Source organism: Coffea arabica, chromosome 5c (assembly GCF_036785885.1).
Source record: "Coffea arabica cultivar ET-39 chromosome 5c, Coffea Arabica ET-39 HiFi, whole genome shotgun sequence".
In the NCBI taxonomy this organism is placed as follows: domain Eukaryota; kingdom Viridiplantae; phylum Streptophyta; class Magnoliopsida; order Gentianales; family Rubiaceae; genus Coffea; species Coffea arabica.
Window position 1 is genome coordinate 35,262,405 of NC_092319.1, and position 18,563 is coordinate 35,280,967.

General features: G+C 36.8%; 3 protein-coding genes and 1 pseudogene across 3 annotated transcripts; all 4 read right to left on the reverse strand.

Annotated features, from left to right (window-relative positions):
• Window positions 1–998: 998 nt before the first annotated feature.
• Window positions 999–1,915, reverse strand: LOC140007285 (uncharacterized). Its single transcript, XM_072049999.1, has 3 exons — window positions 1,911–1,915; window positions 1,533–1,818; window positions 999–1,376 (listed from the first exon to the last, which is right to left on the reverse strand). The coding sequence occupies exons 1-3, from the start codon at window positions 1,913–1,915 to the stop codon at window positions 999–1,001; spliced, it is 669 nt and encodes a 222-aa protein (XP_071906100.1).
• A 1,868-nt stretch (window positions 1,916–3,783) lies between these two features.
• Window positions 3,784–5,125, reverse strand: LOC140007286 (uncharacterized). Its single transcript, XM_072050000.1, has 2 exons — window positions 4,700–5,125; window positions 3,784–4,293 (listed from the first exon to the last, which is right to left on the reverse strand). The coding sequence occupies exons 1-2, from the start codon at window positions 5,123–5,125 to the stop codon at window positions 3,784–3,786; spliced, it is 936 nt and encodes a 311-aa protein (XP_071906101.1).
• A 3,689-nt stretch (window positions 5,126–8,814) lies between these two features.
• Window positions 8,815–17,307, reverse strand: LOC113690380 (probable disease resistance protein At1g61300; annotated as a pseudogene).
• Window positions 9,464–10,154, reverse strand: LOC113690381 (uncharacterized). The gene is made up of 2 exons (XM_027208245.2): window positions 10,109–10,154; window positions 9,464–9,795 (listed from the first exon to the last, which is right to left on the reverse strand). The coding sequence occupies exons 1-2, from the start codon at window positions 10,152–10,154 to the stop codon at window positions 9,464–9,466; spliced, it is 378 nt and encodes a 125-aa protein (XP_027064046.1).
• Window positions 17,308–18,563: the final 1,256 nt, after the last annotated feature.

The following is an 18,563-nucleotide window of genomic DNA, read 5'->3' on the forward strand; positions in this document are numbered from 1 at the left end:
TCCCATCTCTTTAACCTATTTAAATCTGGGGATCAAGCACCGCGCTAATTATTGTTGTAGAATTAAACCTCTTTTATTGTGATGATCGCTCAGGTCTGCAATCAACATCGTTCAAATTGCAACATCCCACTAACAATTTAATGGCAACTTCCCACAAACTCTCACTTGTCAATTGTGAACTTCACAGCATTTGAGAAATTAAATATACTAGATCAGTGGCAATTTTATCATTCAAGACTGGTGCCCTGACCAATAATCAACTATATAGTTCAATTCCTAAGTCAATCTCGACCTTTCTAAACCTAAGTGGGCTCTTGCGTTAACTGTTTGTGTCGCATAGTTGGGCAAACATGTTTTCCAATTCGATAGATATTCACTTCGATTAGAGATTATTAGACTCATTTGTCTTTCATGGAATTGTGTTTTGGATACTAAGATCTATTATTTTCTAGACTAACTTATTGTAAAAGATGAAAGAAAAGTCAACACAAAAACTTCCTGTAAAGGCAATGGTCGTCTAAATTTAAGTCTTAATGAATGACATTCACTTCAATTAGGGATTGTTGGGTAAGAAAAGTAGGATCCTTGATTTTCTTTCAGCAACAGAGCCTTTGGATTGCTACCAAAGAAAATTATTCATAATTTTACTACATCATCAGTTATGCACAAGATTGATTATATAATAGTTAATTTTAAAATTTATTTATTTTTATATTACTTAACCTTTTTCTCTTGCAAACCCTTTTTATTGCTCAATTGTGCCGATAAATCTTTTATTTATTAACATTTGTAACAACATTATCTAACACGTACTTTAACGTGTTGTGATAATTTTTGTTTAATAAAGGACCATTTAAGAAATATTTCAAGTAATTGCTATCTGGTTGATTTCCAGAAAAAGAAATAGTTCAAAAAAGTTTTTATTAAATCGATTCAAGCATCTCACTATTCTTTTTTTTTTTCCAAACGATAACAGATTCATTAATCATGAACAAAGATTACAAAGCTGGAGCACATGCTCCTACATCATTTCTAGCTAAACTCTTCAGCCATTCAGGAAAAGATTCCTGCAACTCCAAGTCGTTCATCAGGTTAATGGCAAATTTTGCCAAGTGGTGAGCTACAAAGTTACCTTCTCTTTTGATAAAGGAGAAGGAACATTCCGTGAAAACTTGTCTGAGTTTCAAGATATAAAAAAGAATGACTCCAATATTTGGATCCTCTGCCTTTCTCGCATTAATTTTGTCAATTATACCTTTGCAATCAGATTGTATCAGGACCTTTCTCCAACCCTTTTGCTTTGCAAAGTTCAAAGCCTGCCTGATAGCTAGAGCTTCCTCCACAGCCGGTTCCCCCAGTTTGTCATCACTATCTGCCTATGCCCCAATCAAACCTTTATCATCCTTTCTGGCCACAATCCCCCTCCCCACTCTCTATTTTTGTATGTTCAGACTGGCATCAGTATTCATGATTATAAAGCCTTTAGGTGCTAATGACCACCTACCACCTTTCATAGCTTTGTCCCCCCCTACTTTTCTGTTAAAGTCATCCTCACTCCCTATGTTCTTATACTCTAACCATTCCAGCATTGCCTTATTCACAGTCTCTCCAGGACACCTTCCCTCTCTGTTAAACTGGATACTATTCCTGGACTTCCACACCTGCCAAAGAATATTTATAGTAAGAACTATGTGATCCCTCCCCTCAACTCTCTCTTTGGCTTCCATAAGACTATTCCACCAAAGCCAAAAGTTGTGTCTGAAGTCCAACAATCCATCCCATCTAACAGGAGCAGCTTTCCAGATCAATTCTGCATGTCTGCAAAAAAATAACATATGTTCCAGAGTTTCTATATTCTTTCCACAGCAAACACATCTGTCATCTCCTTTTCCAGTACTCCTCTTCAGCACCTCATTTACTGGCAGTATTCTTTGTAAACATTTCCATATAAAATGTTTCAGTTTATGTTTGGTGTTTAGACTCCATAAGAATTTCCATGCTCCAAAGTTTCCTTCATTTCTGCTGCGATTCCCTTTCCCATACTTAGTCTGCTCCTGCCTGTTCTTATCTCCTTAGCCATTACATAACCAATTTTAACTGTGTATTGTCCAGAGATAGACCTTGGCCAAACCAGTCTATCCTTGCTTCCACATGTACTCAGTGGGATACTCCCTATTCTAGCACAATCTTCCTCACTAAACAATGTCTGCATCAAATCCTTTCTCCATCTACCATTGCTGATCAATTCCTGCACCTTTGAAGTCTGGCATCCTTCTGGTTTCTTGGATTGAACCATTCCATTTCCACTATTCATTATCCATTTGTCCTTCCAAATATTAATAGTGCTTCCATCACCAACTCTCTTCCTTACTCCTTTTTCTAGTAGGTCCCTAGAACTAAGGATACTATTCCACATCCAGGAATCTCCACCTCTTTCCTTTGTCTTCCAGATAGAGGTTCCTTTAAAATATCTACCCTTGATAACCCTGCTAACTAGAAGACTTGGATTTGTCAACACTCTTCAAAGCTGTTTAGCTAACATAGCCTTATTAAAGCACTGAAGATCCCTGAACCCCAAACCCCCTTTCCCTTTCACTTCAGACAACTTATCCCAGCCAATCCAGTGTATTCTCTTTGCCTCCTCACTATCCCCCCACCAGAACTTTGCCATTTGTCTACATATATCCTTACATAAAGTTTTGGGCAATTTGCAGCAGCTCATTGCATAGGTAGGAAGTGCCAAAATAACTGACTTCAACATGATTTCTTTCCCAGCCTGACTTAGAACTTTCTCCTTCCATCCTCCCAATCTGCTGACAACTTTTTCCTTGATATAACTAAACACCTGTCTCTTAGATCTTCTTATGACCATTGGGAGACCCAAATATCTGCTTTGTTTTACTAGTTTCATCCCCCCTAACATACCCAGTATCTCTTGTTTCCTACCCTCTGCTGTATTCCTACCAAAAAAGACCGAAGATTTCTCCACATTAACAATCTGACCAGAAGCTTCCCCATATTGTTTGAGTATCTGCATTACTTCTCCAGCCTCTTCCTTATTAGCTTTACAAAAAATGAGTGTGTCATCTGCAAAAAAATAGGTGAGATAGAGCAGGACAAGAATGTGCTACTTTGAGCCCAGTCAACCTGTGTCCCTACATTGCTTTTCTCAACAAGTTAGAGAATCCTTCAGTAACCAGAAGAAAAAGGTAAGGAGATAAGGGATCTCCTTGCCTAAGTCCTCTGGAAGGTTTAACAAAGTCTCTCCTCTCACCATTAATGTTAAAAGAATAAGCCACAGAAGACATGCATGTTAAGATCCACTTGATCCAAGTTTGGCAGAACCCCATCTTATCCATCATTTTCACCACAAATTGCCATTCCACTCTATCGTAAGCCTTGGACATATCCAACTTTTAATTTAGAGCCATAAAAGCATTCGGACCTCTCCTCATATTATTCAAACAATGAATTGACTCATGTGCAACTATGATGTTATCAATAATCTGTCTTCCAGGAATAAAGGCAGATTGGTTCATACTAATGCAAGACTTTAACAAAGGTTTTAGCCTATTAACTAGAATTTTCGAAATGATCCTATAAACGACATTACATAGGCTGATTGGTCTGAATTGGGACACATAGACAGGGTGGTCAATTTTAGGGATGAGAGTTATCATCGTATCATTTATAGCACTTAACAGGTTCCCTGAGTGAAAGAAACTGGAAATGGCATTAAGAAGATCATCTTTGATGATCATCTGGTCCAGGTGCTTTATAAGGTTATAAGGAGAACACAGCTTTTCTGATTTCCACTTCAGACACAGGCCTCACGAGCTTTGCATTCATCTGCCCTGTAATCACTTGAGGGATTCCATCCAAAATGGAGTCAAAGTTCTGAGGATTAGAAGAAGTGAAAAGTTCCTTAAAATACCCCTCAATCTCACCCTCCACCTCCTCCATAGAATTGCACCAGTTTCCATCACTTTTCTGCAAGTTTGAGATAGTATTCCTTCTCCTTCTCCCCTCAACAATGGCATGAAAATACTTTGTATTTTTATCGCCTTCTTTTAGCCAACTGCTTCTAGCCTTTTGAGCCCAGTACACTTCCTCTTTTCTGTATGCATCAGCCAAATCCTTTCTCAATGCAGCTCTTCTTTCACCCTTATTTGCCAGATTACTCTTTTGCAGATCCACCAGCTCCTGTTTTACCCTTTGGATTTGCCTCTTAGCATTTTTATTTTTCTGTCTATTCCATTCCAATAAAGCTATCCTGCACTCTTTGATCTTATGCTGAAGTTTATAAAATCTTGAACCATTCTGCTCTTTACTCCAAGCCTTGCTGATTATGTCCCCCACATCTGGACTTTTGAGCTAGTTTCTGTCAAAATAAAATCTTTTCTTCCATTTTTTACATCTCGGTTCAGTATCAAGCAACAACATGCAATGGTCAGATGCTTCATTCTGTATGTGTAAACATTTTGCCTTTCTGTATTCTTTTCTCCATCCTCTACTCCCCAGGATTCTATCTAGTCTCTCTTTAATCTCCCCTTCCTCCTTCCAGTTATTACACCAGGTCCAAGGAGCCCTCTCAAAGCTAAGTCTATCAGCTCATTAATTCTAATAAAGTCCCTGAATTTCCTGAAGCTACTCTCAAGTCTCCTAACACCCCCCCCCCCCACTTCTCATCATTATTTACCAAATCATTCATATCCCCAGCCAACACCCAATTCCTTCCCCATAAAACCTTTCTTTCTGAGATGATTTTCCATTGTTTTTCTCGTGCTGCCTCATTACTACTGGCATAAACACATATGAGCCACCACTGAGCCTTCCCACCTGTCCCATTGATCTGCAATTCTATAGTAAATTCAGTAAATGAAACTTTTCCTACTGCAAGCTCTTGCTTCCACATAACTGTCAACCCTCCTGATTTACCAATTGGATCCACAACAAAAAGCTTATCATACCTCAGTTTCATCATTACTTTGTTCATAAAGCATTTCCTATTTTTAGTTTCTGACAGAAAAACCACCTCTGGGAAGTGAAGATTTATAATCTCCTTGAGTTGAGGAACTGTCAAGGGGCTCCCAACACCTCGACAATTCCACACCAGAGCCTTCATAAAGACTTTGGAGCTCCATTTAGGTTGGGTTCCATCACCTTCAACATTGTAATATCCTCAGATTCCATAGCCATTATTTTACCCCTTTTCTGACCACCCTCCAACACCCCCTCATTTTCCTTCCCAGCATTACCTTCTTGCTTCCTCTTAGTAATCCTTTTTTGGAGCTCTCCTCCAGTATTTTGCTCACTGAGAGGCTTCCTTTTGCCTATCTCTTGAACCAAGCTTTTCCAACCTCACTATTCTTATATAGTGAAAGTTTTTATTAAATCGATTTAAGCATCTCACCATTGTTATATAGTACTTGAGAAGCATTTATCTCCATAATTCTTTGAACAGTTTCCCCGAAATTGGGAGACAAATGAAAGGATAGTTTCGATATTGTGCATATTATATACATCTTTTTAGCTTTTGAATTGTACTTCTCAATTGCTCTAATCTGGACAAGAGAACAAGAATAGCAAGTCTTGAAGAAACAATGGCTCAAACACTCTGCAAAAGTGTTTAAGTCATCGTTATTTTATCATTATCTAGAAAAGTAAGGAGGATAAATTGAAATCGACCACTTTTTATCTAATAATTGACTCCATTTTGTGAAGAGTCGAGACAACGCTATGACAAGTTCAATTGCTCACCTATAAATACTCAACAAATATTTTGTATTATATGATACATATTTAAGCAATTTTTATCAAACAAACATGCACATAGAAATTTTTTTGATAGCACTTTACTTTTCCTCTTTGTGTCGAAACTTCAGTTTCTTTGAAGAACACTTGTCCCATCATGAAAGGCCAATGCAGCAAATTGGTGTTTTCTGTTTTTTGAATTTCAGGGTCAGTTTTCTTATCCAAAGATGTTATCTTGGAAAATTAGTACACATTGTTGCAAGTAGGACTAAAACAATTGAATTTCCTGTCAGTTTTAGGGAATCTTGTATACGGTTTTAACAGAAAAGATTTTGTAAGGAGATTTATTTTTCTTTGACTAAAAAGGTACCGAGACTCTGAGCAAAAGGGATTCGTCAGCTTGAGGTAGGCTACAGATTTTTGGACAATAAAGCGTCTTCAAATAGTGATTAAGCCCAGAATTATGCAAACACAAATTTGCAAAATCACTGCTTACATAATCCGATTGACTTCAACATTCAAGCTCAAACATGAATCAACGTTTGAGAGCCATATGACATATTTATGTAAGAAAAAATCTTTTATGTAAGACAAGCACATCAGACTCACCAATGTCCAAAGTCGGTCTTACCGGAAACATGGTAGAATTTTGAGATAATAAAAAAATTAAAAAGACTAGCGGGTCATTCACTAAATTGGTTGAAACTGGTGTGAAATTAAGCTGTATAAAAGATTTGTTTTCGCACTTCTAAATCTGATCAAACAAACCAAAATGGAGAAGCCATATTGGATCTTGGAACCACAGTACAGATTGTTGTTTTGCTTGGGATGGAGTCACATGCCATGAGATTAATACTCACGTAATCTTGGGTGCCACCGGGCTAGCTCAAGGGGTAAGACTTTGTCTCACATTCCAAGCATCCTGCCATTGGCACAACTGATGTGGGATAAATTAAACGTATAATTGGTTTAGACCTCAATTACAGCTTACTGTTTGGATTGTTGTTTTCTAAAGTTTTTATAGAAAAATGTTCTATAGCGATTTGATTTGATGCATATAAGATAAAGAGATGATTGGGAAATGTATTTATAAAAAACGTAAAAATCTTTTGAAGAAAAATGGCGATACAAAAAAGGCAGTTAACCATTCATGAATTTCTAGACCGCAAAGTGGATTAACACAACTAACACGCCTCAAACTCTCAAGTACAAATTTTAGTAGCCAATTTGCATCTGAAAATTTTCGCTTGTCCAAGTTAGTTTTTGCTCTCTCTCTCTCTCTCAACATAATCCAAGCTTTTCACAAGTTTATAATACAATAAGTTAATCTACACGAACAAAAGTTACACATACATCGAAGTTAAAGTGACATACAACAAATCCTATATGAACTAAAACTAAAACAACTGCACAATTGCACCAAAATCTAAACTTGACTATCTCCAAACCCATAATTGATATCTTGAACAATTAATATATTATTCAAATTTATAGTTTAGTTTTTGACAGTAATAATGTGATAGGCATGTTTTAAGAGGCAAGATCTGGATCATAGGCCTCCATTGTTACACCTGCAATAGCAAAGTGCAGTTAATTGTTCACATAGAGCCAGCCCAACTTGGTCAGATTCAATTTAATTTTTTTATTTTAAAAATCAAATGGGGTTGACACAGCCTTCCACATTCCACGAGAACTTGATCAACTAGCTTTGAGCAAGTATAGTATGAAAACATTGGCAATCCCATCCTGCCTGATGACTCAGCTATCATGAGGAACAGTCCCAATATTGTGAATTACAAGAGATGCATCTTCTGCTGCTATCTGCCTATATGGCTTTCCTGGTAAACTTTGATAATTCATCCAAATGCCATAAAAAGTTACATGAGCAGAGCTTTATTGCAGTAATACATCTTGATGCAAAACCATGGAAAGAATATGGAGCTCAACTGAACAATAATACATCTTGATCCACTGCCATGGAAAGTCACATGATCAGAGCTTTATTACAAACTTGAAGGCTGTAAACTGAGCTTCCTTGCTTGGTATGAAGGCGCAGAGCGCTGACATATCCATCAATGCGTATAACATCTGTCATATCATGCTGAAGGACTTGTCACCTCAAAGTCCACATTCAAAGTAGATTTATTGCCGAATTCTTAAGTTTCCTTGAGAAAATGTCAGAAAAAAAAGTCCACGTTCACTTGTATCTCTTAATATTTGCCACTTTAGGTTACTTTTCCTAACATTACTGATTGCAATTTTTTCATTTCATATATTTGTTAATCATCATGTGTGCTGTCTGCTGAGAACCGATTTCATTCACCAATTGACTCAAAAGGTGATCATTTGAACAGATACTGCATGGTTGTAAAATTTATTTTTTTATCTTTTTTTTTATCTGATGATCTATTCCCTCTGTAAGACGTCATTTCTACAGGAATACACGCGCATGCGCGCGCACACACACACAGAAACAGAAACAAATACCTCAACTAGTTATAGTTGACAGGATAACCAAGTCTTGAATAGCTCGAGGAGTTAGAAAGTTTACAGTCTCTACAGAATTTGGCTTTTTTCCCCCTTTTGTAAGTGCCCTTATTTTATTGATATCAGAAGTAGGCGTACACAATTGCAGGAAATGTTAAGAAAAACAGTCTGTACAAGTGCCAGAGTATATATTCCATTAACAAACATGGACTGTGGCCGAGCATAATGCAGTCATTAGAATTAGCCTTTGAAATCTCCCATCCAGCCCCCATATCAGCCATAATTCTTTCAGTAATCATAGCAGGTGGGAATAGGATATTCAGGAATACCTTTAAATTCCTATAATGCCACAGCTCATAAACAACAGCAGCAAAAGCTATTTTTCTCACTGAACATTCATAGGATTCATCTGAACCATTTCTAACCATCCACTGTGGATGATACTATCAACCTTAGCTTGCTGGATACAGCTAAATAACTGCACGATACACATGGAATAAGTCAGTAAGAGAAGCCCCTAAGGATTCCACCAATCATGCCACAAGTACATATTTCTTCCATTGCCAACAATCATTTGTATACACTGTCTAGCTACAGGTCTTAACTTCAGCAGTTCGGTCCAATTCCAAAAGCCACAAGCCTAAGCGTCAATAGCCCAAAAAGAATAATCCCTCAGCATGCATGTATATGAACCAACCTTATCCCTAGGGAATCTTTCTTGTGAAAGATATCCCAATTGTGCCTGAGCACCAAGGCTTTATTCCAAACCACCTTCTTCAATGGTAGACAGGATTCCCTCCAGCCAACTTTAGTTTTAGAATGCTTGAGCTCAAAACCTGACCATAAAAAAGAATTCAGCAAGCTCTCTAATTTCTTTACAAAAGCAGAGGATAATATGAATATACTGCCCCAGTTTACAAATATGCTGTTAAGCACAGTTCTAATAAGAGTGAGTCTTCCTCCATAAGATGGCTTCCTGACTGCCCAGTTCTGGATTCTTTCCATCATTTTGTCAAGAAAGGTTGACACTCCTGCATAGTTAATCTAGTAGAAATAAGGGGGACCCCCAATTACTTTACAGCTAGAGTTACAATACGTATAGCCAGATCTTCACCAATCCTCTTCTGAAGCTCCTCCCCCACTCCAGCTAAAAATATTTCAGATTTAGACAGGTTTGGAATAAGGACAGGCATGTCTGAAAATTCTGCTATGGTCTTCTTAATCATTCGAATGATTTAGGAGCAGCAGAGGCCATAACAAATAGATCATCTGCAAAGGAAATATGTGAAATCCCAAGCTCAGCACATCTAGGATAAAAATCACATGCATCTGCAGTGATGTAATCATCAAACAACTGAGAGAACACCTCCATGACAATAAGAAATAGGTAAGGGGAGATGGGATCCCCCGGTCTCAACCCTTTACTGCTTGAAAAATCACCGACCAGAACGCCTTTGAGATTGATTGAAAATTTTGCAGTTGTCACACAGCATCTGGCCCAGCTGATAAACGGAAAATGCAGAACCTCTAGAACGCAGAATAAAGAAGTCCCATCTGACAGAATCATAAGCTTTCACCATGTCAATTTTAACCACACATCAAGCTTTACCCATTTTCAATCATAATTCCTCACCAGTTGATGCATCAAGAGGATATTTTCTGTGATAAATCTCCCTTTGAGATTGGCTTAAATTCTTGCTTTTAGTACTTTGAAATTCTAGGGCTTTGATTCTTGATCCACAATGAACGTCAATTTAGTCTTATCTTTGACTAGTTTACTACTTATGTATTCTCTAGATTCTGCTTTTCTCATGCCTAACTTGCCATTGGGTGTAACATTTGATAAAATTTCAGGCATTGGATTTACCAGCGATCTCAATGACAATGTTGCAGCACCTTGGCCTTCTGGTCATTTTGTTTCTGCTTCTTCATGCAACAAAACTAGATCAATTGCACCATCCACTTCTTCACTTCCTTTGACAGATAATATTACTAAACGTCCTCTAGGCTGTCATCTTGAGACTTCAGCCAGCTATTTTACAAGTTCTGATATTCTTTTCCTGTTTAGGCTCAAATTACACTCAATTGATTATAAGCTGGAAACTAATTACTGATTAGGATAGTTTCTTAACCAAAAGTTACTGACCTCAAATTTTGCTTCTTCGTATATTGCATGACTGTGCATTAGCTAGTTGCCATCTCAAACATACTCTGCTTTTTTGTTACAGAAGTCAACACCATATAAGATGACATACAATTGCATTGTCTTTTGCAAGAGGAAACTCCATCTGAGGTTTTTCTTCCATCCGTTTTTTTAAAAGAAAAATATCATTCCATACAGGTCTGATATGTTCATAGATGACTGCTGCCAAAGAACAGATAGAAAAGCTCAAGTCACATAGAGAAGTTCATGTAAGATTTTGTTATGTCAATTAATTTTAAATCTAAACGCTTAACTCCGGAAAGGATTCAAATGTTATTCTGATCACTCTTCAACATGCATGTACAATCCTATTCCCAATCAAAAGAATTCAGATAATGAATTATCAGTGCAATTGATGTTATAGTTTCTCGAAATGGAAAACCGGAAAAATCTTAGATAATGAAAGGGTTTGAATTGATAGAGTGAAATCACAAAGTTGGAGTAGAATCTAACTCCAAAACTTTTGGCATTATACCCCAAAACAGTTTCACTAATATTCCGGGTATAGTCAGAAGTAGTATGACTACTCCAATTCCAAGCAAGTATAGGAAAAACATCAACTAGCTAGGAATAGAATGCTAGACATGACACAAAACCGCAACTGTAATACAGCTAAGGAAGAAGCATATAATGAAAGTATATTTGATGCTGGTAGATAAGGCTTCAAGTTATACTTTTTTTTTTGGCAACTTCACCTCTATTGCAGCAGCAATTTTTTTTCCTTTCTACCTAGAAATAGCAAGCTTTAACCTACGAAAAATTGACAGTAACAGTTCATTACAACAGTCAGACATACAAAGGAAATTTATACATGGCAGTATCGAAATTATTACAATCATGTAAATTACTTAGCATTCTATTTCCGGCTCGGGCCCCCCAGAAGGAGGCCTTCTTCGCCTTTCTCCGTTGAAAGCTTTCTTCCAACACTCCCTGAACATGTCTAGAACTTCAATCCGCATAGGAAATTAGGAAAAAAGCTAGCCTTTTAACTTATTTGGTTTTCAGTAAAACATTTGGAATACAGGCATTGGTAAACATATATACCTTACAGCTTTATCTGGAAAGCCTCTTCAGAGAAAGGGGAAAACAAGACAACCTTCAATTGCAGGGAATGAAAAAAAAGAAAAGAAAAGAACACAAAATTCAGCTCATTCACTTTACAATTTAATAATGACATTGAATTCAAAAAACAAGAAAAAAAATAATTAGATTCACAGAAATCAAAAGGCATTAAAAAGAGAAGTAAAACAATATACGTAATAAATTACATTACTTAATTTAAAAAAGGGTGTAAGCAGCTAAGCACCTAAAGAAAGGTAGTTGGCAGAGAAAAAGTTGAACTCAATAAGAGAAGAGTTAGCATTGATTCCTAGACAAGCAATTCATTTTGGGGGAGCTAAAAGAAAAGGGGATGCTTTGGTAACACTAGAGGAAGGGGATAAAAACACTTACATGTCAACCAGTGAAGAATTTGATCAAACAGAGGGTCTTCCAATTCATTCTTCATTTTCTTTTGAAAAAATTGGTTTAAGGGAAACTTTGTCATTGGGATTTTCCCAGACTAACGATTGCCACCATCCTTGGTCACAATAGATTTCTATAAGAGGGTTGGAGGAGATGGCAGTGCAGTGGTAGTGGGAAGAAACAAAGGCAGCCTCCTTACCTTCGGACAGTCACGTACATTAATATACTGAAGTGATTTGCAAATCTTGGCTGCATTCCAGATGTGCTTCAGTTCTGGAAGCCGATTCAGATACAAACGCCTTAACTTCAGGAGTATGACAGTGGTGGTGGCTTCACTTTGAATTCCTTCTCCTCCACGTCCTACTCCGTCGTCATCCTCTGCTATCTCTTCCAGTCCTTCACAATCATCAACATATAAGTCATCAAGATTTTGAAGGCCTTGCAGCAACTGCACAGTGAACAGCTGCTTCAACTTGTGACATTTTGAAATCATGATACAGGCAAGGGAAGAAAAGGTGGCAGGTGGCAGAAAAGATGATTCTGATTCCCAATATAAGAGATCAACCAGATTCGGCAAGTCTACGAGTTTTAGCTCTTGTAGATTTTGTAGTGGATTAAAACAGGAGACTACCAACTGATCATGAAGAGGAGGCGGAGGAGAGGGCAACTCGATGTCATCTACATCAATAATGCTCAAATAAGACAAGTCTTTCAAACTTGTAAAGTTCTTAAAAACATCTGACAGGCACCTATTGCCCAAGCTAACACATTTCACAAGTCTTAGATGCTTGACATTATGTGGCAGAAGTAGAACAGGATTATTCGATCCTCTCCAGAAGTGACACTGACGGAAAGCCAACAGCTCTTGAGAATGACCATTAATGTATTCATCATCATGATCAAAGTACCCATCCTCAGGTAAAAACTCATTGAATTCAACAGTATAATGTTTTGGCCACCTAGAGATTTCATAGAAGTCATTAAATGGTAAGCATCCAGTAAATACTTCTAATTGGTTTGACACTTCTGGATCATTGACTTGTACAAAATAGTAGGGATCCAATACTAGCTGTTGGAGACAACTCAATTCAGAAAATGTCCCTTTTGGTATTATCACCCTGTGAAGATTTTGGCATTTGAGCATGTCCAGCCTTTCCAGGTTGACCAATGATTTCAAGCCTTGGGGTAAATCCTCAATTCCAGACCCAGACAGGTCCAATTCCTTCAATTGTGTAAGATTTCCTAATGGTGGCACAGATTGGAGGTGGATACAATTCTGTAACACCAAAGCAGTGAGACTCACCAGGTTTGAAACACAGTCAGGCAGCTCTTTTATTAATCTATTGTGTCTTAGATCTAGAACCTTAAGTCCAGACATGTGCTTAAAGAATGTATTTGGAATTCTTCCTATGTGTAGCGAACGAAGAAGCAAGGTTGAGAGCTTGGGACACTTTGGTGACATGCCTGGTGGAATTTCTATTGCACTTCCAATTGAATAGATGGAAAATGCATGGAGATCTTCTGTCCATTCTTTTTCTTCGAATGCCACTCTGGAATTTCCGATTCGTATGCTCTTCACCAAGAACCTCGGTACATCTCCGCTGATCTTTAGAGTAGAGTTTCCACTGGTGATCCTTAATGCCATACCTCTTATCAAATCATGCATTCTTACACACTCATTGCCCCTGTCATCTGTAGTTTCTTCCAGCAAGCAAACTTTTACTAGTTTGTTTAATATCTTATGACCTTGATCAAATTCTGCTAACCTTGAGCTTCGTTTAGGCATCAACTCTTCCCTAATGAAGAGATTTATTAATCCCTCTCTTGCTATCCTGCAATCTTCTGGATAAAGACAGCAATACAGGAAACATTTCTGTTCATATTTGCTTAATCGGTCAAAACTCCACTCAAGAATGGAAAAAACATCGCGTTGCATCTCATCATGCCCTATTGAACATGAATTCAATTGTTCCAATGCATTTCTCCACTCACATATGTCAGTAACACCTCTCATGCTCCCAGCCACAGTGACGATACCAAGGGGCAAACCGGCACACCTTTTGGCAACAGACTTGGCAATCTCTTCCACATCTATATGAAGCACTTTCTTGTCTCCTAGTGTATACATGAACAATTCCCAAGCTTCATTTGAATCCAGAATTTTCACTTCAAATATTCTCTGACACTGCATCCTGTCACACACTTCTAGTGAGCGAGTAGTCAATATCAACCTGCACTTGTTTGCATCAAGAGAAATCCCTGCCCTGTGTGAACAAAACTATTGCCAAACATCATCCAATATGAGCACTGTTAATTTCTCCAATCTCCTTAATGCCCCATACAATACATATGCCCTTACTACTTCATCGTCCTTATCTGATAAACAAACACCTAAGACATTGGCAATCTTTTCTTGCAAACTCTTAATACTGAACTCTTGAGAAATTGTCACCCAAAGAACTTGATAACCTTTTTGTAGAAGATAGTAATTGATGTGCTTCACCAATGTGGTCTTGCCAACTCCTCCCATCCCATAAATTCCAATGTTTGATATGTCATCGGTCACCAAGCATGGCCAAATTCTCTCCAAATTTTGTTTGACCTTTTCTCCAAACAATTTGGTTGGCAAGCATGACTCCACAATGTTGTCATAAGTATGGAGCACAAGCCCATTGAAGTGACGGCTCTGATCAATAAGTTCTTTCACCTGAAATTGCAGCTTCCGCACAGGATCCTCCTTCAATGGAAGCCTCCAAGATGATCTTCTTGTTTCCAGTGCATCGATTTCAGGATTTAAATATTTAACCTCCTTTAACCAATTGTCAACTTCAATTTTCCTTTTCGTTTTACCTGACATTTCTTCTCTCTTCACTTCCTCTTCGACATCTGATGCTTTGCAGCTCAACTCTTGCCAATTTCTTTTCAGCGTTTGCATGTTGTCCACATTGCTCCCTCCCATGCAATCTTCTACTACAATCTCCATGGTCTTTTTGGCGAGAGCTTTTCCAAATGATTGTATCATCTAGTAGGATTTGAGAATGCAAGAATGTGTCAAGCTTAGATTCACAAGGCAAATTAAAGCATATCCAAATCTTAAAATGGAAGAGGACATCAAAGTTAGCATGAAACTGAACTCAGTCTGCACATTGTTTTGTAAAGTTAATAACACAATCATGATAGATTTAGTAGGAAAATATATGTTCTTCAGTCAATCCAAAATTTATGCACCTATAAGCTTATCTAGAGTTCTTCCAACTGCCAAAAGTAGAATAGGTCATTCAATATTTGAAGAAATGTCAAAACTGTATCAAGATCAATCTTGTAAAACTTAGAAGAACATGAACTGTAAAACACTGAATTAATCAAGCATTTTTAGATCCTTAATTCAACAATTTCACTGAACATGACTTTAATACATTACCCTACTAATCATCCCACACCCTGTCTCCATTTTTCTCTTTATCTTTGTAAACTAGTTTTTCTTTTGATTTGATTAATGCCAAACATAATCAGAATCTGAAGAACAGTCAATGCAAATAAAGAAATCTCTGAGAAGCACTGGTTTTGTACTTGGTAGTGTAAATTTAATCCAATTGATGTAGCTAACTGTTGTCATTTTTCTTAAATGCAATGCGATGAAAATTTCATCAATCAAATATAAGTTCTTTCTTTCTCCCCCAAAAAAAATTTCTTTGCACGAGAACCACCTCTATCAGTCTTTCAGATAGACACTTTTTGTAGTATTCCTAAATATTACTAGGAAAAAGCACGTGTGATGCATGTGCATCTGGTGGTGAGCTATCAAAAAATTTTCAATTGAGAGGTCATGCATTTGAACTAATTTAGTCATCAAGAACCAAAAATCACATTCAACTTGTGGAAGATGGAAGACGTGAGGCCCCAAGGGCTGCAAATTAAGGCGGGGCTGAAATTTCTATCCAATTACACAAACGACATCCTGCAACCACAATTGAATAACAAGAACAGAATATCAGATGGAAAAGGATTTAAAAGTCCAATTCACATCTTTCTTCTCAAACTCAATTCAACCTCCTTGGCTCCAAAACAAAAATCATATTTGAGAAAGGTTCAGCACTTTAGTAATGTCAAAACCAGAAAACTTCAGCACTTTAATACAATAATTCAGACAAAAAATGTTCTTTGGTGAGATTTTTCATGTCGGCAAATCAATCTGTAACAATAATTCAGACAAAAAATGTTCTTTGATGAGATGTTTATGTCAGCAAACCAATCTGTACTGTGATTTTAATTTGATACGAATTTTCTTTACAACACCACTCAACTTGCACATAATCGTGAATGATGAACTAAACCCAACATGTCCAAAATCATTCCACATCATTCTTCAACTCCCAAACAACTTGAAAATCGCTTCTCTTCCTTTCTTTTCTCTCATAATTTAAACTTTCTCTACAAACTCCCAAACTAAGCCTTAGCTTATTCTCCTAATCCCATATGTACATACAGTGATCTAATACATTCTAGTTTGGGCAGATCTATGTAAAATGTCAATCATGTGAAAAGCTTAAAAAGAGCACTCCCAGTTGAAAGATAAAAGAATTGATGAAGATCTTTGTGCCTCGTAAAGCTAAAGTCACCACGAAGACAATATGAAACAACTAAAAAACTTGCAAAATTAAGTTCGAGTTTGACATAATTGTAGCTTGAAATCTTGGACAAGCAAAATTTTCAAGCCAAGAAGTCTTGAAGAAGCTGAGAACCGCAAGACTCAGCCAATAGACAAAAGTGTGTTCTATATTTTCGTTTAGCTTTCACTACTACAAGAAGCATGATTTTTGAGTGTTGGTGAACGGATGATTATCGAATTAAGATATCCTTGACACGTAAAGCTATTATAACATGATGAAGCAAGAAACAACTCCAAAAATTACACAATTCAGATGGAGTATGATCTACTTTTACCTTGAAATTGCAAGCAAACTTGAAGAAGCCGAAAACCTTGAGACTCTGCCAAATGTATGTATTTTGTTAATAAGTTCCCTTTTCTATCTTTGAATTTCCACTAATTCTAGGAGTACGATTAGATGGAAACAGTTGAAGTAACGGGACAGCACCATTGAATTACAGGCGAGAAGGAATTGTAATGTCTAAGCAGCCTATATTGATTGGGACAATCATGCGTGGCTCGATTCCTTGCAAACTGTTTTAAATTCAACTCTTTTCAAGCAATGATGGAGATTGGAGAGGGGCAGGGGAGAAGGGGAAACCTTTATGGCCTTTGACCATTCCTGTCGGTCGTAGGCAGCCACTCAGAGCATGCCACTCAGAGCATGACACGTGTTGGAGTTGAACGGAGTATAAACGGAGATGTTAAATTCTGGAAGAGCACGTGAAGAGCAAACATTAAATTTTAGTCTGTGGATACAAGCAAAAAAGCACACGTTCGGACTTCCATTTTCCAATATAGTAGGTTAGGCCAGAAAAGGGTAATTGCAAGTCAGAACCACCGGTATTTATGCATTTGCAAATGTACCCGTTAGCAGCGAAAAAATACTGCAAATGCCTTCGACAAAAAAATATGTGTAAAGAAGGTACTGAAGTTTTAACAATTAATAAATATAAATGTTACACGTGTCGGGGATAATAACTTGAAAGAAGGAAAATTGGAGCAGAGGTAAACATAGTAATTCCACGGCAACGCGAAACACAAAGAGATTGAAACCTTCATTATATTTATATACATATATAAATTTAGTACTCAAGTGTTCAGCTTAAGCATTCGGGAAAATGGTCCCATAACTATCGTTACGGTAAACAAAACAGTTTTAGACATGATATAATAGGTTCTAAAAATTTTAGTGACCATTTGATTACCTGTTAGACCTATCCACTTAAATAGGATTATGGGTAAAAATAAGGAAGTAAATTTCTCATCTAAAATAGTAAATTAACGTAATAAATTAGTAACTTTTGCAGTCCAAAAGGTAAATTGTAAGTAATATGAAATATACTTTTTAAAAAGATAAATTACAATAGTATATCCCAAATATACTTTTGAGAAAATAAGTTTATTTCAAGTAAAAGTATGTTTTTATACATAATTAGTGATTTTTACTTATAACATAGTAAATTTGATTAATAACAAAAACACACTAATTTATGGCCAAAATATTGTATAATGCTTAAAAAACTTATACGAAGCCCATATTTTAGTGTTATTTGAAATAACACTAAAATGTATTGTTAATGATTAAAACTGAGTACGTTACTTAGTAAGTACTGTTAATATACTTGTATTCATACTTGATCGTATGTGAATAAACAAGTATTTTTTAAATTTATAGGGAAATTAATTTTTTCTTTTGCAGTTTAAAAAAAAAAAGTAAGTGAAAATCTTTTTTCTGGGAGTACAAAAAATCACAAGTCAAAGTAGTTGGTCTAAAAGGGAAAGAAACATTTTGAATATCATTGTTTACGGTACTAAGTAAATTAGATGTAAAATGCTCGTTAAAAGCAGGTGTGTTGACATATAATAAAGGAAAGCCATAAAGAGCAGGCCATTTGCGGGAAAAGTTATCATTCATAAAAATAGCAACGCTTCACGGTTTTCTTATCAGTCTTATAACATATGAGCAAAGTGGCAATAATTAAAATAGTATTTTTTTTATTTATA

Excerpts from the sequence above, each read along its gene's own strand:
- LOC140007285 (XM_072049999.1), bottom strand. Across the intron at positions 1,377-1,532 it reads AGGATGACTTTAACAGAAAA|GCAGATAGTGATGACAAACT; the intron begins GTAGGGGGGGAC and ends ATTGGGGCATAG.
- LOC140007286 (XM_072050000.1), bottom strand. The coding sequence starts at position 5,125 with ATGAAGGCTCTGGTGTGGAATTGTCGAGGTGTTGGGAGCCCCTTGACA. Across the intron at positions 4,294-4,699 it reads CTGGGGATATGAATGATTTG|CATAAGATCAAAGAGTGCAG; the intron begins GTAAATAATGAT and ends TATAAACTTCAG.
- LOC113690381 (XM_027208245.2), bottom strand. The coding sequence starts at position 10,154 with ATGACCAGAAGGCCAAGGTGCTGCAACATTGTCATTGAGATCGCTG. Across the intron at positions 9,796-10,108 it reads CATTGTCATTGAGATCGCTG|ATGGGACTTCTTTATTCTGC; the intron begins GTAAATCCAATG and ends TGATTCTGTCAG.